General features: G+C 51.6%; 1 protein-coding gene across 23 annotated transcripts in view; it reads left to right on the top strand.

Annotated features, from left to right (window-relative positions):
• Positions 1–6,742: 6,742 nt before the first annotated feature.
• Phldb1 (pleckstrin homology like domain family B member 1) overlaps positions 6,743–23,577 on the top strand; it is a 46,540-nt gene continuing 29,705 nt past the window's right edge. For 4 of the 23 annotated variants that reach the window (XM_074066612.1, XM_074066613.1, XM_074066610.1 and 1 more), the window contains exons 1-5: positions 8,802–8,971; positions 13,052–13,132; positions 13,804–13,927; positions 14,965–15,135; positions 23,247–23,372. In XM_074066612.1, coding sequence (XP_073922713.1) covers positions 8,927–8,971; positions 13,052–13,132; positions 13,804–13,927; positions 14,965–15,135; positions 23,247–23,372 — 547 coding nt within the window. In that variant the 5' untranslated portion in view covers positions 8,802–8,926. Of the gene's footprint in view, positions 6,863–8,790; positions 9,030–13,051; positions 13,133–13,803; positions 13,928–14,964; positions 15,136–20,020; positions 20,202–23,246; positions 23,373–23,577 lie in introns of those variants that run through there. The other 19 variants (XM_074066619.1, XM_074066615.1, XM_074066616.1 and 16 more) reach the window with 10 other exon arrangements.

Below are 23,577 nucleotides of genomic sequence, written 5' to 3'. Positions count from 1 at the left end.
CTTTATCTTCAGTTTTTCTTTCTGTACATTTAATCAAGCCCTGGGATCATCTGTTCATAGGCATTGTGTTTAACACTCCTGGAACAAGATTATCTAACCCATTCTTGATATTTGGACAATACAGGTGAACTGTTTAAGTGGTATGGAGTCTAGAAGTTAAAAGATAAGGTTGACTTCTGTCTTTTGTCCATGTCCATCCATTCCTCCATTACTTTACTAAGTTGTTTTTAAGGCCTGCCCTTCCAGTTTAGAACAGTACTGTACATCCCACTTGTGTCAATATTAACTATAACTGAGAAGTACTTTCAGATGCTCAGCCCCTCCTCAAGACATCTAGGAGAAAAATGGTTATGTCCAATTAGGGATTTCACATCCAGACATAATCATATCTGCTGCTAGTGCTACCCAAGCTTCTAGTTCTCGACATTTGGGGTACTTGCACTAAAACACAATGTCTTTGTGATCCATTCACATTCCTCAAATTGACCACCTCCCTCTTCCTGGCTACTCTCTGTGTCATCAGTCCTCTCTTGTCTAACAGAAATGAGGCTGCGATTTTGGAGACCATGGGTTCAGTGAGTGTTTGTGCCATTTCCCATCGGTCCTGAACTATCAGGAGACTCCATCTCTGCCACTAGAGTGTTAGCATTTCAAGAGGCAGTTGGTTATGCTGGTATGTACAGATTACTCATATGTACCCCATTTCCTTCCAACCAACCCAGCATTTCACTGCATCGTTCTGTCTCTGAAATCCCTTCTTTACTTCCCCCTAAGCCTTTTGAGTGTCATCCTGTAGCGATTGTTCCTCAGCTCCATTTCATCCATTACTTTTTCAGTGGAGACTCAACATAAGCCAGCCCAACCTGGGCTTTTAACCTAGGATTGCACTCACTAGGGTGGAAGGCAAATTGTTATAAAGGTGTAGGCCCAGAAAGTGGAAGAGGCAGGTGACTGTAGATAATCTCTGCACTCTTAGCACCACTCCTGCTCTGAACTCCTAGCCCACTCTACAAAGAGTGTCCTGCACATGAAGCAGAGCAGTCACACACAAATGGCAATGGCTGGAATTGCTTGCCAAAGACATTTCTGGCCTTTCCCTTTCCCCTAACTGCATCAGGGAAGAAACTTTAGCTTGGTTTCCACATGAGATTTTTCTGAGGAAGGGGACTGGGACAATAAGTCTGTCATGTAGTTAAGTAGTCAAGAAATCTTATTAATCCAGTTTTGTTTGAGAGTTGTTTGTCCATATGATTTTTAAACAGTCAAGTTTAATTTCACAAAAACTTTTTCTGAAATTACTTTTGGGGTAATATTTAAAATGAGAGACATTTTGTAACCCTGTAAAATATGTAGGGAATATAACATTCCAGTGTACACAAGGAAGGCAAATTCTTTAATCAAATAAAGAGTATTATAAAATGAGATGTTTACTGGGCTCTTGACTCACACTTTGGTGTCTGCTTGCTGATTGAGGATGCTGTAACAGGATCTAAGATTAAAGATTAATGATAGTTTCTATTAAGAGTAAATAATCTATCCCAAGAGTATTCATTGCTTTTCTCTGTTTTATGCGTGTTGTGCCTCCTCGTACAGTTTGTACATGTAAGCATACACATGCACACTCCTGGCAGCACAACTTTTATGCTACTTAAGGTTTTTGGCAGGGTTGGAATCTTAATTTTGTCAGGAGCAGTGTAGAGTCAAAATGATTCTACACTGTTTGTTTTTGTTTTACTGTGTAGCTCAGACTGGCTTAGAACTCCCACCATGCCTGGCCCCAGGGTGGTGGTGGGGTTTGAACCCAGGGCCTTATGATTGCCAGGCAGATGCTCTACCACTTGAGTCACGGCCCCAGGCATTTTTGCTTTAGATATTTTTCAAATAGGGTCTTGAGTTTTTGCCTCGGCTGGCCTGGATCTGATCTTCCTATTTACACTTTCCAAGTAGCTGGGATGACAGGCTGGAGCCCCACCCCTAGGTTTTTACTAATAATGGGGCTCTCTTGAACGTTTTTACCCAAACTGGCCTTGAACAATAATCCTCATGATCTCCACATCCAGAATAGCTAGGTTTACAGCTGTGCCTGTCTTGAAGGATCACTTACTTCTTAGCACTGTCTGTCTAAAGGGACAAGATGCTGCATAAGGTTATTCCTTAAAGATGACACTGCAGGCTAGGCATAGGGGTTTATGCCTGTAGTCCCAGCACTTGGGAGGCTGAGGCCCTGCCTCAAAAAAATAAGACAAAAGTCAGGCATGATGCCTCAAGTGGTAGAGCACCTGCCTAGCAAGTGCAAAGCCCTGACTTCAAACCCCAGTGACACACAAAAGCAAAGAGTGAGTTCCAGGCCAGTCTGAGCCACATAGTCACACTGTATGTGTTGACTCAGGTCTATAGTTGTAGCTACTTGGGAGGCTGAGATCTGGAGGACTGAGGTTCAAGTCCAGTCCAGACAAATTCCCAAGACCCCATATCCAAAATAACCAGAGCAAAATGCACTGGAGGTGTGGTTCAAGCAGTAGTGTGCCTGCTTTGCAAGCTCAAAGCCCTGAATTTAAACTCTAGTCTCACCAAAAAAAAAAAAAAGAACCACAGAGTTGTGGTGAACACCTTGGAAACTGGTTGTTCTTGGAAAAGCCTTCCTTTCATATTTCTCTTTTAACTTGGAAAATGTGTTAAGTGTCAACAAATTGTTTGGAAGGCAAGGCAAATTATTCTCCCTAATGGATAATAGGGGTCTGGGATGACAGTTTTAGTGATGGAGGCCGAGACTTTTTGACGTTTTTGGGTTTTTTTCCTTAATGAAATAGACAAGTGTCTGCTCTAATAATGCTGAAGTGTGGTTTACCTGGCTGAGATTCTAACCATAATCTAATGAACACCAAAGTCATGCCATATATCCTGACTGGCTACTAATCCCTCTGTGGCATCAAGTGGACTTTTTGTTGATCTCTTGTGAGGGAGATTAGCAAAATAATTGGATGGGACTGAGCATTCTGATCAGTGTAGGATTGTGGTTCCTGCCTTGGATTGACTAGTCCCACATAGAGGGGTTTATGAAGGCAGGGAATGTACCTCCTCTGGACAGGAGTTGTGAACCCTGTCTATCAACGCATCTCTGACAGGAACCTTTGCACTCTAATAAACTTAGTTGTTTACACTGGGTAGATATGAGAGATTCCCAGGGTTGAGATGGAATAGCCTTTTATTGAAGCTCACATCTGGCAAAAGATGGGAGGAAAAATAGTAGAAGTCATTCTTACAAAGTGAAATAACTAGAAGCAGTGACAACCTGCTTATACAGCCTTTTTTTTTTTTTTTTTTCTAAACTAGCCAATAGCCAAGTGTTAACTACAGCTAATGATACAACATGGGGTGTTTGTGTAGGGGTGTGTGTGGGATCTTTTGTTTTGTTTTTGTGGTACTAGAGTTTGAACTCAGGGCCTCACACTTGCTAGGCAGGTGCTCTACAACTTGAGCAACTTCCCCAGCTCCAGTTTTGTGTTGGTTTTTTGTTAGTTTTGTGAACCATTTGCCCAGGCTGGCTTTGAACCACGATCCTGCTGATCTCTGCCTCCTAAGTAGCTAGGATTACAGGCGTGAGCCACTGGCAGCCAGTTTCCAACATGGGTCTTGATGAGAGTAGAGAGCAGGGTTTCCTATCATATAGGCTTCTCAGACTCAGCAACTCAGAACTGACCCCTTCACCATGCACATCTGTCTTATCACAAACATGCCTCTTCCGTTCCCTCCTCTTGCCCCCTTTGGTAAATATGTTTGACCTAGAGCTTCCTTAAAACTCCTGTTAGTAGAAGAGCCACAAGTAGGTTGGTTACTATGCGCTATTACCCAAGGACAGATAGCATCTCTACAAGCATGTCTCCTATCTTAACCTGGGGAGTTTGTGACCCATAGGAGGCAGGCCTTTAGGAAAGCTCGACTACCTTTCCCAGCCAGGCTGTTTTCCTCTCATAAACACAAGAAATCAAGCTACCAAACAGCTTTTAGAAGCTTAGGTCACTCCTCCAACCCCCCACCAGAAATGAAAAGTTTTTTTGCCCTGCTGTTCATAGGACAGAGACTTAAGTGGTTAGCGCCTAAGAGTCTTAATCAAATTCTGAAAAACTCCTGGGAGTCCTGTGTGATCAAGTTGATTAACAAGCCAAGACAAGAATGTTTGAAAGAGGCATTACAAATCCAAAGCATGACAGAAATAGAAGTAGGTCTTGTCTTCCATTCTTTTGTTCAAGTGAGTGTTAGTTTAGTATTGAGAACCTAATGCCTCACATGCTAAACAGAACATACTCTCTACCACTGAACTACAGCCTCAGCCCTGAATGCCTTTCAGCTCATAGGAGGTCCTGAGCCACAGATGTAGACAAGGCGAATCTTCTGTCCTACCCAAATTTCCTACTCCACTTGGCTGTGTCAGATTTGGATAGAAGTGTGCATTGTGCAATTTTTCTAAGACAAGCTGAGAAAAAGAGCTTCTGCTTCTTTGCAGCTGCTGAGGCAAAGTTTGAACTTTTTTCCAAGTTGGATCCAGCAAGGAGTTACTTGGCCTCATTGCTGCCACCACACCTACACTAACGATGCCTGAGTTCAGGAACCAAAGGGGTCAGGAAGGGATAGCTTTCTGGGAGAGGGTATGTACTATTTATTGCAGGGACTTCTGGCCATATGAGCAGCATTCACCTCCTGGGACTAAATGGAGTACAGTTTGAGAGGAGGGACAAAATGGGAAACGTGCCAAGGCAAAGGCAGGAGGAGTGTGGAAATCTACTCCTAACATTCATAGCCAAGTACCCAGGGCCTTGGAAAACCACTCTTCCTTCTACACCCAGCCTTTGCCCTCTCCCCCTGCTTCCATCTCGGAAAGTCTGAAGCAGGCTGGAAAGCTGTTTTCTGCTTTCTTCTCTCTTCCTCCCCCTTCGCTGAGCTCCCAGCTGCTCGACCTCTTGCGTAATTGTGAGAGAGCACTGAGTTTGTTGATGGGCTCCAGATGTGGAGAGGGACGAGGGTGGAGGGGTGGGGGCAGTAGGTCTTTAGTCCCCTGAGTGCTCTAACTGTGGGAACATAAAATGCTCGACACAGCAGAAGAGGGGACACATTGCACAGAGCCTTGATCGTAGGGTCAGCTGGTCCCCAGGTTGGTACAACAGTGAGAACAGTTAGGTACTTTTTCAACCCCCTGCCCCAGCACCATCTGCCTCCGTGGCAGACTTGATTATTGCTTGACATTCCTCCTGACCAAGTCAGCAAAGAGGAGCTGGGGGCTGTGAACAGTGAAAAGTCTGAGGTACCCCAATCTGAGCCCCTCCTCAAATGCTAGGTCCTGGCATATGGAATACAAGAGCTTTGTTTTTTTCTTTTTACACCAGAATTGCCTGAAAATTACTGTCACTCTGCCTCACAAAGGTTAGCCAGAGTTATAATACTTTCATGAGCCTCAAACAGTATGAAGAGAGGAAGAATAAGAGGCTTGCCCCCCCAAATCCTGAATCTTCCCTGTACCTGAATGTCCTACCTCCATTACCTAGAGCTGGTAGCAGGAGAGTAACCTCTCCTCTCTCCTCCACCCCCACTTCTTTTCCTCTGCATGGCTGCCATCAACTATGGGGGCCCCCTGCTAATGCTAACCCTGTCAATGAGTGACCAGACTCCTGCAGTTCAGCCTCCTACTGCTCCTGGGTTAGAGGAGAGGACACAAACTAAAGCCAGTAGATCAGAACAGGACTCATCTACCCCCAAAATGACAAATTATGTTCTGCTACCCAGCTGGAATTTAGGCCAGACTTGGGGACTTCCTGCTCCTTTCTTCAGTGAGGAAAATCTGCAGTCTCTCTAGTCCAGTTTAAAGAGGCTCAATGTAGCTGAGTTCAGCTCCCTGGGGCCTCCCAGCCAGTCTCCTGGGGCAATAGCTGGCTTTGCAAGGTAAGGATCCATTGTCAGCATTGGATTTCGGGGGTTGGGGGGGTAAGGGGGGAGATGGAGAATGATTTCAATCAGACTCTTAGGTGTTTAGTGCCCCTCATCGTAGACACAAACTACCATAGGCTAGTGTGGCTCTAGCCTGTTGGGGGAGGCTCCTAACCTGTAATCCATCAGGTCTGTGGTGGGAGTGGATTTAGAGGGGGCTAGATGACAGCTCCACTGGCCGGCTGTCCTGTGCTTGACAGTTTGCATTGCACTTTAACGTCTTCTTATACCTGGCCATGGCCATGGGAAGGTCTGAAGCCTGATGGTTACCAGCCCACTTATGGTGGGGCTTGGGATAGAGCAAGAAGGGATATAGGGGGAAGATCTGGGTGCGCTCAGTAGATAGAGGAAAAGTTGAGTCAGTTGTAGGAGCAGCGACTAGGAGGTTCACCGGGAGCCAGTGGAGATTTCTGCCATCTAAGGTGAGAGAATGAGGGAGGAAGTTAGTGAGAGAGAGAGAGAGAGAGAGAGAGAGAGAGAGAGAGAGAGAGAGAGAGAGATGGAGGGTGGTCTAGGAGAATCTGGAGGGGAGGGCAGGAGGAGAGGTTGTGTGGTGGTAGTGATGGTGCTAGTGGAGGTGGTGGAGAGTCCAGCTGTAGAGTTGAACAAAGCGGACGCTGTTCAGGAGGCAGGGTGGTGGGGGGGGTGCTGCTGAAGGAAAGGGTGGGTGGGGGACCTTGGGCTCCAGTCCCACAAGGGCGTCTTCTGGAGCTGGCCAGGCAGACAGGACGGGGTGGGGGCGGGGACTAGTGGGAGGAGGGCGGGACAGGCTCGCTCTCCTCCTACTTAGCGGGCTCCTAGGGAAAAGCAACAGTGTCCACCGGAGCCTGAGGCCGCCGCGGTCGAGCCGGGCGTAGAGACTGGTGTCCTCTCTTCCCGCTAGGTAAGCGTGTCCCTTTCCAGTAATGCCTGCGGGTCCCATTCGCTGCGCGGCTGGGGCTGCATAAGGGGACGTCCCCGGGCTGGGCGAGATCAGCTCTGGACCGGAAAGCTGGGAAGAAACCCGTGGGGAAGGAGAGGCCCCCAGGTGAGTGCGTGCGAGCCAAAGGGGCTTTGTGGGAGCTGGCTGCGTCGCTTGCAGGGGAACTGCCGGCTGTTGCCCTCCCGAGGCGCTGCGAGCGCTGCCGCCAGAGGGGGCCCTCGTATTCTCCCCACGGGTGTGTGTGGGGACACTGAGCCTCGAGAGATCCACTCTCTGCGGGCATCCCGACGGCCAGATGGACACGCGTCGGGTCTCGGTGACATGTGTGCGCGCGTGTCCTTGTCTCAAGTGCCCCGCACTGAACCTTTCAGCCAACAGCAGGACCACGGGGAGGGGGACCCGCTCTTGTCCCCAGTTAGCCGCCTTGGTGACAAGGAGATGTGGAGTCTATCTCCGAGGCATGGGAGTCTGAGAGGAATCCGTGGGGGTGTCCAGGAGACTGGAGGCACAAATGGGGCCTCCTAGGCACTCCTCCAAGTCCCACGTCTTGAGGGCACCTAGGACGAGTGATTCGCAGGCTGTCGCCACGCCTTCGCGGTCTGGATTCGAACGCCTTGTGGACTTCCCCTAGCCAAGGCCGGGCCGAGTCATCGGGCTCCCCCGGGACGGGGAAGCGCGGGCGGGCGGGCGGGCGGCTGGGTGGGGCCGCGGGGCGCGGGTTGAAGCGCCGTGGACGCTTCCGCCGAGGCGGGTGAGAGCCGGGACTTGGCCCGACAGGGGACCCAGGACGCCGGGCGGGGCTGCATTCTGGGCCCGTTAGCTCAGCCGTCCCGGAGGCTCCCGGGGCTGAGTCATCGGACTGCGGGCTCACCCCACAGCCGTCACACGAGCAGGGGTCCCACCACGTCGGGCACCCGCACCGCGCACACGCACAGCGTCCCACGCCTCGCCTCTCCGCGCCCCTACGACACGTCGCACACATATACACCCGTGTTACACCACCGATACCACGCAGAACCGTCACCCGCGCCTAGACCTCCACACACTCCACACCACGCGCCCCACGCAAGGAAATCTTTCCGCGCACTCACGCGGCCCCCACGCGCAACCGCGATCACACGCAACCCCCACGCACCCACGGTACACACCAGCCCTTTCCTGCAGCTGCCGGGCGGGAGCGGGGGCCGCCCCTTCCCCCAAGCGCAAACAAGCGGCTCCTTCTCCTTGCCTGGCCGAAGAAAGGCCGCTTGTCCCGCTGGCAGGGCGGGCGGGGGTGGTCACGGCAGGCGGCCCAACACTGCGGCCTTGTCCCACCCGGTGGCCTGGGGAGGGGCAGACTTAGAGGGGAGATGGGGGCCTCTGAGTGCGGAACCCCATGCAGCCTGCGGGCTGCTCCTTCCCAGCGCTCCCCTCCCGTAAAAACACCCTCCCCCGAAACTATACTCCTTCCCGCTCTTCCAGGCTCTGTCCCCTCTGTCCCCTGGCTGCCCACCTCTCTTCTTTAGCCCACCTCTAGGGCCAGGTCTGCCCTCTTGTCCTTCACCGCTCCTACCTCCTACACTAGTGCGTCTCTAGTCTTCCCCTGTTAGTCACCCCCTTCACTTGAAGTGAAGTCTCCCGCAGTTTTTGGGCCTCTGTCTCCCCCGCAGTCTCCTCTGCCTCCCCCCTTCTCCTCCCCAGGTTTCATTTGTCCTCATCCTCCAGCCTCCCTCTTGATTTCCGATATCAAGTCCCTGCGTGTCCCCTTCCCCTCCCTTACCCTCGGTAGACCCCGTTTTCTCTCTGCCTCACTTTTCTCATCCTTAAGTTCTCCCCGCCCCGGGACCTGGGCCAACCCCCACCCCCACCCCGTCCCAACCCGCCCGGGCATCCGGCCCTCTGGGCTCTCAGCCTCAGTTTCCTTCCCGTCCTGACTCCTTCCTCTGACCGTGGCCCTTTCTCGAGGGCGGATGTGCGCAGCACAGGCGAAGACTGCAGTGGGCCGGGAGGATCCCAGCTCGGCCCGGCAGGTCTCCGGCCACAGCCATGCGACGCCCGGGACGAGGCCTCGGTTGGCCCCCGGGGACCCAGGTGAGGGCCGGAACGACCCGCTTTGCGGGAGAGCACCTGAGCGCTGGCACCTTTCAGGGTGAGCCCCATTGGGAGATTGGGACCTCCTTCGCTGCCTGCTGGTGCCAGAGCTGCTTGGCCTGTGCCCGGGCCTCTCTTCACCCTCCTTCGGGTGCCGAGACCCCAAGGGGAGGCTCTGGGCGCCCCACTCGGCGGATAGGGCTGGGGACAGGTGTCCCGTGTTGCCCACGCACTCCGGTTGGGCGAGGAGATCTGAGGGGTCCAGCCGGGGTCACTTGCTGGACCCCATCGTCGCCGCACGCGGGCATCCTCCCTGTAGTCGCCCATTCCAGACACCCCAGCCTCTGCGCCCACGCACCCGAGGAGGCACTTGGGGTGCAGGATGGCTATGAAGATCCGGCCCCCTCCCCGCCAGCGGAACCCGCACCGCAGGGGCCTTTTTTTTGGCAGCGGGGCAGGGCTGGGCTTCCCAGAAGGACAGCGGAGGCCCGGACGGGCCCAGCAGGGTGGTAATTACAGCTCCGGGTAATGGGTGGCCGCCCGTGGGACCCAAGCGGGCCAGCCAGTGCGGGGCATCGCCGGGCAGCGCTATTCGCCTGGGCTGGGGCTGGGGCTGGGGCCGCAGCAGAGGGCGCCTCAGTGACCACAGCCAGCCCCTTCCTTCAAAGCACCGCCGTTCTGAACGCCCCGTGCAGGTTGATTTGGTGTCTTTTTCCTTCGCGTAGATTAGGTTTCTGAGCTGGGGTCATGGCCTCACACCTTGCAATCGCGCCATCTTTTCTTATCTTCTCCCTACACTTCTCTCCTTATCTCTCCCTCTCCTTTCACCTCCTTATTCCCTTCTCTGCCCTTCTCTTCTCTTATGCCTCAGCAACCTTATTTCTTTACAGTCTTTTTTTTTTTATTAAGCCTTGTGCATACAAGGCTTGGGTCATTTCTCCCCCCGCCCCCACCTCCTCCCTTACCACCCACTCCACCCCCTCCCTTTCCCCCCCACCCCCTCAATACCCAGCAGAAACTATTTTGCCCTTATTTCTAATTTTGTTGAAGAGAGAGTATAAGCCATAATAGGAAGGAACAAGGGTTTTTGCTGGTTGAGATAAGGATAGCTATACAGGGCATTGACTCACATTGATTTCCTGTGCGTGGGTGTTACCTTCTAGGTTAATTCTTTTTTATCTCACCTTTTCTCTAGTTCCTGGTCCCCTTTTCCTATTGGCCTCAGTTGCTTTTAAGGTATCTGCTTTAGTTTCTCTGCGTTAAGGGCAACAAATGCTAGCTAATTTTTTAGGTGTCTTACCTATCCTCACCCCTCCCTTGTGTGCTCTCGCTTTTATCATGTGCTCAAAGTCCAATCCCCTTGTTGTGTTTGCCCTTGATCTAATGTCCACATATGAGGGAGAACATACGATTTTTGGTCTTTTGGGCCAGGCTAACCTCACTCAGAATGATGTTCTCCAATTCCATCCATTTACCAGCGAATGATAACATTTCGTTCTTCTTCATGGCTGCATAAAATCCCATTGTGTATAAATACCACATTTTCTTAATCCATTCGTCAGTGGTGGGGCATCTTGGCTGTTTCCATAACTTGGCTATTGTGAATAGTGCCGCAATAAACATGGGTGTGCAGGTGCCTCTGGAGTAACCTGTGTCACAGTCTTTTGGGTATATCCCCAAGAGTGGTATTGCTGGATCAAATGGTACATCAATATCTAGCTTTTTAAGTAGCCTCCAAATTTTTTTCCAGAGTGGTTGTACTAGTTTACATTCCCACCAACAGTGTAAGAGGGTTCCTTTACAGTCTTTATCTCCACTTGAAGTTCTTCAGTGTAAATACATGAGCCCACCGGAATGACAAAAACTCCAGTGTGACAGGTGAAGACACTGAGGCCCAGAAAGAAGGAATGCCTTGCTCAAGGTCACACAGCTCATTATATCAACTAGCATTTTAAGAGTACTTTGTACTTCATGCAGAGTCATTTATTAAGACAACATCCCCCCACTTTTTTGTTTAAATATTAACAGCTTTATTGAGGCATAATTTATATACCATAAATCCACCCAATTGAAGTGTGCAATGAATTTTTGGTGTACTTACAGCGCTGTGCCACCGTCATCACCATATAATTTTAGAACATTTCTGTCTCTCCCCCTCAAAGAAATCAGGCCTATTTACAGTCGTTCAACATTCCACCCCTCGCCCCAGGCAAACCCAGTCCAGCCAATTTTTAAAAATTATTATTATTCTAGTTTTTATAGAAGACTGACTTCACAATGAGAAAAGTTAAATAACTTGTCCAAAATATTACCACTAATAAATAATAATTACAGCTAATAAATAGAATTTAGGGCTCCCACATTCCAGCTTAAAATTCTTTCCACTAAAAACAATATCTTTCCATCTCACAATTATTATTTTTCTTTCCTGCTCTTTGACATAAACTCACCAATCCCGTCCCATTCTCTTGTTCTCTTCCTTCAGAAAATGCTGAGCGATTTCTCTAAGGAAGCAGTACAGCAATCTGTCCCTGGAAACTCTTCCCTGTGGCCGGGGCTTCTGGGGAGGGGCCAGGCCAGCTTGCTTGGGGCTTGGTGTGGGTTAACAGCATCTGCCTTCCCTCTTCCCAGGCAACTTGGGGTGGACTCCAGGCAATGTTCCGGCCTCTCTTCCACCAGCTTAGGTGGAAATGGTGACAGACATGATGCAGTCCAAGCCCGGAAGGGTGGAAGTGGGGAGGGTAAATTTAGTAACTCCATGGCTGAGGCCCTTAGGACCCACTGCCAGGGTCAGACACTGCTTCCTTTGCAAGTCATAGATGGCTGGAAGAGAAAATGGAGTGAATCCCTGCTTTCCTGGATCTATCCCCTCACTCAGTTTTCCCCAGTAATATTTCAGCAGCCAATGGGAAGTTTTTTATCTTGGCAAGTTGACCAGGGGTGGGCATGTGTACACACATTGGTGCACAAAGGTCCTTCTTTACATTTCTTAGGTACCAAAAACACAAGCCTGGAAAAGAAGGATGGATGGGGTGGTAGGTGGGTTGAGGGTTTCAGGTTCTGGCTCTGGAATCTGTCCTATGCCTGATTTTAAGGGCCTAAGATTCCTCTAGCACCAAGCCAGTTAAGAGTTCAAGAATGCCATGCACCACTTGGAAGGCTGAGATCGGGAGGATGGAGGTTCAAGACCAGCCCAGGCAAATAGTTCATGAGAGTCCAAAATAACCAGAGCAAAATCAGCTAGAGGTGTAGAGCACCTGCTTTGCCAGCATGAAGCCCTGAGTTCAAACCCCAGACCCAATAAAACAAAAAATAAACAACAACAGAAAAAAAAAAAAACCAAAGCCCAACAATCCTATATTCCTGGTAGTCACCATTGAGATTGTTTGCTGATTGTGTTGGGTGAGGTTGCTTTCCAGGGAAGAAAAGGTAGAGGAATTTGTGATGGCAAGAATGGCTGGGGTTTCCTTTAAGTCTTCTTTGAAAAAACATCGTGCTGAGACCCCTGGGAAAAGAAACAAAGAGAGAAGAGGAGAAGGCAAAGTGCGGGGAGAAAGGGAATTCTTGTTTCAGCTCTGGCACCCATCTGGGGGCTCTCTGGCTATTGGGGTCTTTGGAGGGGCTTTCCTGGATTTTATTCCTTTCATTAATGTAGACAAAGCTTAAGGCTCCATCCAGATAGCCGAGGGGTCTTCAGTTGCTGAGACCTGGGTTCTGGGTAGTATAGAGCAAGAAAGTACAGAAATACAGCTGCTTGTATTTCCTGCAGTGGCAAGCACCAGGACTGGTGTGGTGGCCATACTGTGACATCACTTCGCCCCCAAACTCTCCCAAGCTCTTTAGTTGTCTCTACTTTTCCTTCAGCAAGAACATGCTGAGAGGGCTGGTGGAGTGGCTCAAGTAGTAATAGCACCTGCCAGCAAGCGTGAGGCCCTGCAATCAAACCCCAGTGCCCCCCTCCAAAAAAAACACCAAAAAAACAACATGCTGAGAGTGCTAGTGAATAGTGCTGCCCCTGCCACTTCTTTTCCTCTCCTGCTCTGGTCCCCTCAACTCACCTGCTTTGTGCTGTGTCCCCAGGAGCCCTGGAGACCTAGGATTATGGACACCCTCAACAGGAGCCAGGTTGGCCCTGGATGCAAGACCCAGGCTGTGGTGCAGGTGAGTGGGGCCTTGGGATAAGGGACTGTTGGTGAGGATGGGTGCAGTTGTTTTATCCACTTATGGTCCCAGCCCAAAGATAGAGCAGCAGTCTCTTCCTCTCTGCCCTTCTCCAGTTTTAAGCCTATTAACAGCTCAGTCTTGATCTGAATCAGGTTAATTGGTTCAGCCAGAAACTCCTGTTTGGAAGTCAGAAAGCAGTTTAACAGATAGTCCCAGGCAGTATATATCTCTGTCCTGGATCCATGCCTCCACCCACCTTTGTAGTTTAGTTTAGCAAGGACAGGCAACAACTACATAGCTAGCCCTGGACATTCACAGCTCTGCTAGGGGCTGGATTGGCCTCCGCTATGGTGCCTCCTCCTCCTTGCCCACGGGGTTCCCACTCTCACTCTTTTCTCCTTATTTCTGTTTTAATGGACAAAAGGGTCAGTTGAGCCAAGACTTGAGATAAATCCAGTGGGACAAGTTAGTGGCCTAGTTTCAGATCTAATTACAATTTAGCGGGATAATACTCTGTATAAGATTTTTGTACTGAGCTTTTCAGTAACCTCAGAGCCCTTTGGAGAGGGACATGGGCTGAAGAGAGTGTTGATGTGTCTGAGACTAAGATGGTTAGGTGTTCGCCTGGAGTCTTTAATGATGCTCATCCCCTCCCCCACTGCTTGCAGAAAGGACCCTTGGACCTGATTGAGACTGGCAAAGGGCTGAAAGTACAGACAGACAAACCCCATCTGGTGAGCTTGGGCAGTGGGAGACTTAGCACTGCAATCACCCTCCTGCCGCTGGAGGAAGGTAAGTGCAGACAGGGGTGCTCACCTGCCCCCTCTATCCTTACCTGGAGGCTAGGCCCCTGCATGTGTGGGGCCCTTCTGCCTGCTGTGGGCAATGGTGGCCTTGTTTGTCTCTGCCTCCCCTGACTGCCTGCCCTCTTTGGCATTTAATGACTGGGACTAAAGATCAGTTTAGAAACAAGGAGAGTGCTGAGAGAAATAGAAGAGCACATTAGCAAGGAAGATGAGAGGGGTCCACTCCAGGATGATGTCTGGCCTGGGAGACTAGGCTGGTGGAGAATGGAGATGGGAGTGGGATATGATCTTCCAAGAGGAAGCCCTGGCGTGGCTTCTGCCCTCCCCTCTCCTGTCCAGGCTGCACCTGTTGCCTGGGTGATACTACATTCCCCACATTCTCCAAATACCAGTTCCAGGGGTTCTGCCAGGGAGGGGTGGAGGGGAGAGGCTGCACTGGAGGGAGAGAGAATGAGGAAGGGGAGGGTTACTGGATGGAAAGAGGAGAGAGAGGGAGGCTTAGAAGAAAAGAGGAGGGAACAGTACATAGGGAATAATTAGGGGGACAGAGGGAGGTCTGCAGAAAAGAGGTCCCCTTCTCTGCCATCAGTGAGGCTGGCTCCTGTAGCCTCTCTCTGAACCTTCCTATTCTGAGGCAGTTTCTCCACTTAGAAGAGCTTCTAGTTTGGTGCCAGTGGCTCACACCTGTAATCCTAGCTACTCAGGAGGCAGAGATCAAGAGGATTCAGATTCGAAACCAGCCCAGGCAAATAGTTCAAGAGATCCTATCTTGAAAATACCCAACACAAAACAGGGCTGGTGGAGTGGCTCAAGGTGTAGGCTACCATCAAAAAAAAAAAAAAAGAGCTTCTGTTGTTTACAGGCTCCACCAGGCTCAGGGGCCCCATAGGGTTGGCCAGTGGTGGGCAGCGAGTCTCTCTGGAGTAGGAGATGAAAATTTATTTCCATCATGTTCCTCCTTGCCCTATCCCTGTCTTCTAAGCCTGGATGACCCTGGTGACTTATTTTGCCTCCTGTCTCCAGGGAGGACAGTGATTGGCTCCGCAGCCAGGGATATCTCACTGCAGGGCCCGGGCCTGGCCCCAGAGCACTGCTACATTGAGAATCTACGAGGGACCCTCACTCTCTACCCCTGTGGCAATGTCTGCACTATTGATGGGCTTCCTGTCCGGCAGCCTACCCGGCTCACTCAGGGTAAGGTTTGATACTCCCACAATGAGGAGGGGGGGGTCTCTAGTTCAGAGCTTGTGCATATTGGTTACAAGGGAAGCCTGTATGATGGTTGCCATGGTAACTGCCTAAGTGGTCATACTCAGGTGCGTCTGGTTGTAAGAACATCTCAGAAACCTCCAGCATCCAGACTTATCTTCAATCTGTTTTCTCCTCTGGTCACCCTCACCCTGCCTCCCCACAGCACCACAGGGATAGGAGAGGTTCTGACTCTTGCTGTCAGAGGGCCTGGGGGTGGCCATTTGTGGTTGTTGGGGAAGAACCAATGGAACAGCCGTAAGGGGGATCAATGGTGTTATTCCAAGATGTGAACAGGGAGTTGTTTTGAGAGGCTGTAGAGGAGGATAAACCCCCTCCTCTGTGGAGGAGCAAGAGCGGAATCTGTGGACGGGCCTGCTCCTACTGCAAGAATGTTGACAGTAGCTTTTGTGTCATGAATATGGCTACCACTCTTGTTGTGTAAGGGAGGCCCTATTGTGTAAGGGCCCTAATTACTATGTTTACCAGGCAGGTAAAAGGCTGGCCAGGTGGCACATTGATAGGCCAGGTATGTTCACCCTGGAAACAGGGTTCTGGGCATCAATTCATATATTGAATCATCCAATTAGGAGAATGAGAAAAGCAGATGTGGAAGGGTTAAAGGTGAGTTTAACATGGGGATGGGAGCTTTGGGCTAAGCCTGGCTCTGAACATAAGGGCTGACAGTGGCATTGTTTTCTGGGGACGCTATTGGCTGAAAGTCCATTTGTAGGAGAGCTTCAGCCCTTTTGTCTCCCGAGCTTTTTTGTTTACACCCCTTGAGGCCTTTACTTATTTATTTATTTATTTATTTATCTGTGTTGTACTGGTGTTGAACCCAGGGCCTCCCACTTTCGAGGCAGGTACTTTACCACTACCATCTCCTAGCCCCCCTTGGGCCCTTTTTTTTTGACAGTCCTGGGGTTTGAACTCAGGGCCTCATGCTTGGTAGGCAGGCGTTCTACCACTTGAACCACTCCACCAACCCTTTTTTGTATTGTGTGTTTTTGAGATAGGGTCTTTCAAATTATTTGCCCAGGCTGGTTTCGAACTGTAGTCTTCCTGATCTCTGCCTCCTGAGTAGCTAGGATTACAGGCATAAGCCACCAGTGCCTGGTTCTTGGGGCCTTTAAATATTACTTCCTTCACAGATGGCCTAGGAACTGTCTAGGCCTCACTCCTTCCTTCTGCCCTTGGGGTGGGGACAGGGCATGAACAATAGGCTCAGGAAGGCAGGTCTACCAGCAGCAGCAGGCAGGCCTTGGCCTCTCCAGGGCTTCAGGGTCTCTGACTCTGGATCAGAGTAACCCCCACAATCTGGGGCTTTGGCTGTGACACCAACTGACAGTCCTGTGTAGTCTCAGAGAGAGCATATGCTCCAGGATTCAGATGCATGCAGGCGAGACACAGAGCAGCAAGGAGAGGCAGGGCAAAGTTCAAAGACAACCCAGCCCTTACTCTCCCTAGCCCCAAATCCCATGGCTTCCACAGGAAAGAACATTGTTGCCCAGCATATCATGAGCAGGATGGAGGAACCAGTGCTGTGGATGCCTTCCTTGCCAATCTTCCCATCATTTAGCTCCCTGAGAAGAGGGAGGGCCTGAGGCCACGAAGGGAGATGGGATTCTTAAGCATTTCCTGTGGCCCTAGTGACACCCCTTTCTCAGCCAGAAGCCCACCCTGCCAAGTATGTACCCTCCCACTCTTTTCTGACCCTAAACTATCCCCCCCCACCCAGTCTTCTTGTCTGGGCTCGCCTGTCTCAGACGCTTGGCAGCCTGTGGAGGGGTAGGCAGAGGCACAAAGGAATGGGTGTTCTTCTCCCCAGCCCTCCCCCTCCTGGGCTCCAGGAGCTGAGGGTTTCCTTGTCTCGTCTCTGGAGCAAGGCACCAAGCCCAGCCCTGCCTGGCCCCACTCCGGACATTCTTGGGAGTGAGTTTCCTTGGAAACTGGGTGGCTTGGGGTGCATGTGCTATCTCTGTGTGTCTGTGTAACTGGAGTGTGTTTATGTATCTTCAGATATGTTTGTGAGTCTAGGCTTGTGTATATCTGTGTTTGTTTGTGTTTTTCCTTGTGTTTATGGATCAGTGTGTTCAAATGGGTGGTGGGGATGAACCCAGGACTGATGGTAGTACCAAAATGCTTATGCACGTACTGTAAGAATTCATTGGCCACATGGCTACCTGTGAACACACTTATAAGAGGACCTTTTAGGCTGAGCACTGGGTGGCTCGTGACTGTAATCCTAGCTACTTGGCAGGCTGAGATCAGGAGGATTGAGGTTCAAGCCAACTTGGGCAAATAGCACATGAGACCCCATCTCCAAAATAACTGGAGGTGTGGCTCAAGCTGTAAGCGCCTGCTTTGCAAGCGCAAAGCCCTAAATTCAAACCCTAGTCCCACCAAAAAAAGAAAAAAGATGACTACTTATGGCTGGGGATGTGCCTCAGTGGTAGAGTGCATGCCTAGCATGCAACAAGGCCCTGGGTTTGATTCCTGGTACTGCAAAAAAAAAGGGGTGGGGTGGGACCATTTTCCCTGTCTTATTCCCCTTGTCTGGCCTTGTGAAGAGGAGCCTCCTCTTTGAAAAAAGAGAGGTATCTTGGGAATAACAAGAAGCTCGCTCTGGATGGGCCAGACCTTAGAAGAAGCATCATTCTGGTCATCGTGCCCAGCCGTTGGCGACTTGGAGAGACACACTTTATGACAAGCAGAGATGGCAGTGACAGGCTCTTCTAGCAGGAGTATACACAGGCCAGGGGAGGGGGGAGGCAGGCAGAAAGCAGATGCCAATCTTTAGCTTAGAGCTATGAACATGAGAACATGGAGTGAGGGTGCCAGGGGGACCTCAATTCCACTCCTGAACCCAGGCATCTTGGAATGTCCCAAGCTGCCTTCTTCTCTATAGAACAAGGGTGGAGCTAGGAATAGAATTAAGGAAATGAGGTGGTATCTCAATCTGGGGTCTAGGCTGCCCCACCCTGGGACCACAGTGGCAAACCACATGTAAGATCTGGGAGGGGACCAAGCAGGGGAGGCTCCAGAAAGCCACACAGTTCAGGGCCTGAGCTGTCTAGACAGTAGGTCCCCATCCACTCCTACCATATGCTACCAGCCCTTGTCTCTAAGTGTCCTTTATTTCTTAAGCCCCTCATTGGTGGACAGGGAGGGGCTCATGTGGGGGCCCAGCAGAGGACTGTTGCTGGGGTGTTATCCAGCTGCCTCTCTCTGGGATCCAGGACACTGGGCCTCTTCCTTTCTGAGCCAGTTCTCAGTTATTCCTTCTGTAAATTGGGAGAGAAGCCTCCAAGTTTTCTCTAAGACTGATAAAAGGAATGGGAGCAGGAATGAAGGCTCCTGGCTTCCCACTTCCTTGTGGCTGCTTTCTGCCCTGTTTCTCACTGGAGGGCATCCTCTCAGTCTGCCTGGCTCTGTCCAGCTGGCCATCACAGTTTCCAGACTATGAATCACTCTTCCTGAGGAGGCTTGTTTTTTAAAGCCTCCCCCCATGTTGCATTTGACCCTATTTGGTTCTTCCTTTTTCCTTCAGAAGGGGAATGAGTTTCCTGTGCACGTGTGAGTGAGTGACTGTGTGAGTATAGTATGCCGGTGTGAATGGGTGGGACAGTGGCCTCTTTAACAGGAGTGGAAAATTTCGCTCCTTTCTCTAAGGAGGCTGACTTTTTATTTTAGGATTGAGTAAAAGGCTAGCTGTGCCTGAGTGATGCCTGAGTGAGCGTGTAACTAAGAGGGGGGCTGGGGCCTGAGAGGATGTGCAAGTGACAATCAGTGTGTGTGACAAAGCATGTGTAATGAGGGTGCTTGTGTGGCTCAGGGTGTGCCCAGTTGAGGTGGTGGTAGTCTGACTGAGCAGTGTTGCTGCTTATCAGAGGGGCTGTGGCTGAGTGAGTGAGCTGCTGGGCACATGGTGTGACTGTGAGAAAGGAATGTGTTGTGTCCTGTAAAGTTTTGTTGTCCCGGGTCTGGTCCCTGGGACAAGAGCAACTATTTGAGACCCCCAGCTGGGTGGTAGGTACCAGCATGGCCCAGAATCTCAGCCTGACCCTGGGGGCTGTGGAGACAGGTTTCCAAGAGAGGAGGGGTATCTCATGGTGGGAGGGCTCTTTGCATTACTGGAAGTTGTGGCTTGGAGGCCCAGGAAATAGGCTGGCTCTGAAAGGACAGTGCATTGGCCCAGACTTGGGTCAGTGATGTGAGCTTTGGGGAGTGGGAACCAAAAGAGGATGGAGACAGGAGCCAGCTCAGTGCTGCCTGCATTGCATACAGTACCACCTTGGCCTGAGCTCCCAGCCCAGGGTGACCTTGTCACAGTAGCAAGCTGAGGCCAGGGTAGGTGAACCTAGTGACCTAGCTGGAGCCAGTGGGGCCTCAGTCTTCTCCTCTCTCTCATATGCGGAGCCATGGAATGCCCTCTGCGGTCCCTGGAGCCATCCTCATTCTGTGGACAAATGAGGCCAGAGGGTGTGACTGGCCCAAGGTGACAATGGCCCTGACCCCAGGTTTTCACCACTGACCTCCTACCCTGGAGGGCTGTGGGTGAGGCGGACGCTCCTGCCTCCTGGTTCTCCACCCTCTGGCCAGGGTATTTACCGTTCACCTTAACTTCCGGCGTCACCTCCCGGGAACCTGACCTCCCAGCCCCACTTTTCCTCCTGCCCCGGGCGCGGTATCCCCAGCCGGCGGCCCGCGGCAACCTCCCTCCCTCCGCCCGCCCCGCCCTCTCCATCCAGCTCGCACTCCTCTGCTCCATCACTTCCTCTTCCCCTCCTCCTCGCCTTTGTCCCTCCCTCCCTGGCTCCCTTCCCCCGCCGCTGGTGGCCGGCCCGCCCCTCCCCGGGCATTGGAGGCTGCTGGCTGCCAGGCTGCTCGTTCCGAGCCCGGGGCCCGCAGCGCGGGAGGTCGACCCGCCCCCTCAAAGGCCCCGGGCGGGCCGGGGGCCTGCGGGTCCGGGGCGAGCGGGGACCGATCGGTCCGGAGGTCCGGGTGCAGCGGTGAGTCCTCAGCCTCGCCAGCCACAACCGCAGGCAGCGGGGCCGGGAAGCTCGGACGGGGAGGGGCGTCCTGGGCAGGGTGGGCGCGAGGAGGGGGATGGTGTCCTCGCCCCTCCTTGGGAGCTGGAGGTTGTGAAACTCGATGGCGTGTGTGTCCTGTGCGCTTCTGATGGGCATCTGGGCTTGGGGGCACTTGTCAGAGCGGATCTTACCTTCTCCATCGCTGGGCAGCTCCCTCCTTGGGACCCGCCTCCCCAGTGGGTTAAAGGCTTCTGTTTAGGATAGGGGGAGCCTATATTATGGCTAAGGGAGTCTCTGATGGGAAGGGTCAAGCCTCACCCAGCTTCCCTTTGGCTAGTCCAACCTATTTGTGTGGCCAGCAGGGCAGTGACTGCCGCTCTGTGCATGTGAGAGCAGGTCTGCCTGGGAATCTGTGTTTCCATGAGTGTGTATGTGTGCAAGTGTATATCTGTGTGAAGTGTCTCCCCTGTGCTTCTGAGAGACTGAATGCACCCTCCTTTGCCCAGTGTTTTCCTTCCAGATGTGCAGCTCCTCCATTCACCTGCACACAACTGGATCCTCTGGGCATGGGGGAGAAAGGGACATCGTGACTTTGGCTGGTTGGCCAGGAGATCCTGGGCTTCTGGAGGGAGCAAGCCTTGGAGATGTGGGCAGGAGTGGGCAGAGAGGGAGTTTCTTCCCCAAAACTCAGCAGGGCCCTGGGGGCAGTAAGTGCCAGACTTGGGCCAACGCTTGGGGCCCCTGTACACAAATAGAAAGTTAATTTGGGCAGGAGCTAGGCTGCTGTCCGTCCTGCTGCCCTCCTGCCCACTCTATTAATACAGCTCCAGTCCTGCTGCCTGGCATCACTATTTATAGCCCAGAGGCAGCATAACCACACCCCCTGTGTGAAGGAAGGGCAGTGCAGGGGCCTCATGGTTATAGGGGATTGGGTGGAGGGTCTTTAGATGCTTATGGCCTTTTTGAGTGAGCCTGGGCACTCAAAAAGACTTCTCACCCCTCCTTCCCAGCCTGCACTGTGTGGTCTGCCACCGCCCCTTTCCTGCCATGAACCTAGGGTTGAGTGGGTCTGTCTAGACCCTTGGAACTTAACATTAATTACCTTGTTAAATGGCTGAGAGGAAGGAGAGGGGCCTGGCTTTTTCTAAAACAGCTGTGGTTGTAATTAGGTGGATGGTATGGTTGACTATTATTTATTCCAGTTATGATTACTATGGGATCTGCTCCTCTGATTGGTGAGTTGGCAGGGGAGGTTCCCCTCTTCTCCCAACCACCCATCAGCCTTTACAATTGTTGGTACTGCCTACTTGGGAGGGCCTGTGGGTGTGTCAAATAGTGGTTGGCTTTGTACAGTATAGTTTTCTGCTATAGACCTCTCAGCCTGCTAGTCCTCCCTCCCACCTCACTGCCAGCCCAGGGTCCTAGGAACACACTCCTGGGCTCCTCAGTAAGGGGCATGCCAAAGTACCCATGTGGCTTGGGATGCCCCTTGCCCTTGTGGCCTGCCTGAGCTGAACTGTCTCAGCGTCCAGGAATGTAGACTTCCCTGCCAGTCTTAGCTCAGTCTGGCATGAAATTCTGGGTGCCAAGTGGCACCAGATTGGGTAGACAGGAGGCTGGGGCCAGGAGTGTGGAGAAATTGGAAGGGTGGGTGCTAGAAAGCATTATGGCCCTGGCTTCTCTCAGCTCAGCTTCTTCTGTAGGAGCTTCGAGCACCTGGTGTAGCCAGGAGGCGGAATTTTGCCAGCCAGGCTTAGCCGCCTTTGGGCACACCTGCTGCTGTGCACACTCCTGAGCCCCTGGCTACATTTTCTGGCTCCCACACACCCACTCCCTTCCATGCACTCGCACTTCCTGGGCAGGACTGGGCTTGTGTCTGGGAATGTGCTTGGCTGAAGCTGGGCCCAGTGGCCTAGGCCTGGTTAGGTTCCAGGGGAGACTGGGAGCACCCAGGGACTGCTTTGTCAAAAAGAGGGTAGTGGTTGCTCCCTGTTCTCAGAGAGGACAGCTGCCTTCCTAAGGCCACACAACAGGAAGGAGTCAGAGAGTAAGTTCTGGTCCCTGGTTTTTCCCTTGTCCCCACATCTCAGAAGGGTTTGTTTGTTTTTGTGTGTGTGTGTGACTCTGAAAGTTGCTGCCTTCAGATTAACTCCAAGTGTTGGATTTGGAAGACATGGAAATTGGGTGTTCATGTTCTCTGATGATCTTTATTTATGGAGTATTTCACATACATGGTCTTATTAACCCTGTCAGATCAGTGGTATTGGCTCATTTTTCTGATGAGAGAACTACACTCAAAGGTGAAGTGACTTTATTAGAAGATCTCACAGCTAGTTAGAAGAGGAGTTAGATTGGGCATGGTGGAGCACTCCTAAAATCTGAGAAATTGTAAGTCTGAGGCAGGAGAATCAAGAGTTTGGAACCATCCTGGGCTACATAGTAAGACCTTGTCTCACACAAAATCAAACGTTAGAGCTGTGAGTGGTAGTACATGCCTGTAATCCCAACTACTTGGGAGGCAGAAATTAGGAAGATCAAAGTTTGAGGCCAGTTTGGACAAAAGTTACTTAGATTCCATCTCAACCAGCAAGCCAGGCGTGATGATCCAGCTATGTGGGAGGCAAAGACAGGAGGATCATATTTTTGCCCTTGGCAAAAAATAGAGATGCTTGGAAAATAAAAAGAGAGTCTAAAGCAAAAAAAGGGGGGCCTAAGGCATGACTTAAACCTGTCTAGCAAGTTGTAGGCCCTGAGTTCAAATCCCAGTACTGAAAAAAAAAAAAAAGGTGTTAGGTGGTGTTCTCAGTTCTTTGAATTTGCCTGCCTGTGCTCTTCCCACTTTGTCCTCTGCCGTGGAGCCCTGGAGGGCCCTATCTCAGGGACAGACTAGGTGAGGTGAGGTGTGCATTGTGTGGATACTGAGTGCAGGGAGGGATGTCTTTGGAGCCGGGAGTGAGCCTGCCAGTGCTGTGGGCTTGGGTGTCTTCAGCCCTGCCCTTTCCTAAGCCATTGCTCTCTCTGCAGGCTGTATGTTGTGCCTGGGTCAGTCTAGCTTCCTCCGCTTTAACCACCCAGCTGAAGCCAAGTGGATGAAGAGCATGATTCCAGCAGGGGGCCGGGCCCCTGGGCCCCCCTACAGCCCTAGCTCTGGTAGGTACCCAACTGGGTTAGGGGGCTGGGTTGGTGGTACCCCCTCAGACAGTCATCCTTGCCCACTCCAGCCACTCTTGGATTGTTAGATCAGTACCCATGATCTGGGCTCACTGCCGTGAGTGGTAGTAGAGAATGCCAGGCAGTGAGGCCACTGGACGAGGCCCAAGGCAGTGCTGCTTGGCTGATACTGGGGGATCACGTG

This window comes from Castor canadensis, chromosome 2 (assembly GCF_047511655.1).
Source record: "Castor canadensis chromosome 2, mCasCan1.hap1v2, whole genome shotgun sequence".
Taxonomy (NCBI): Eukaryota; Metazoa; Chordata; class Mammalia; order Rodentia; family Castoridae; genus Castor; species Castor canadensis.
Note: the sequence above shows the minus strand (reverse complement) of the source record. Positions and strands in the feature narration are given on the sequence as shown.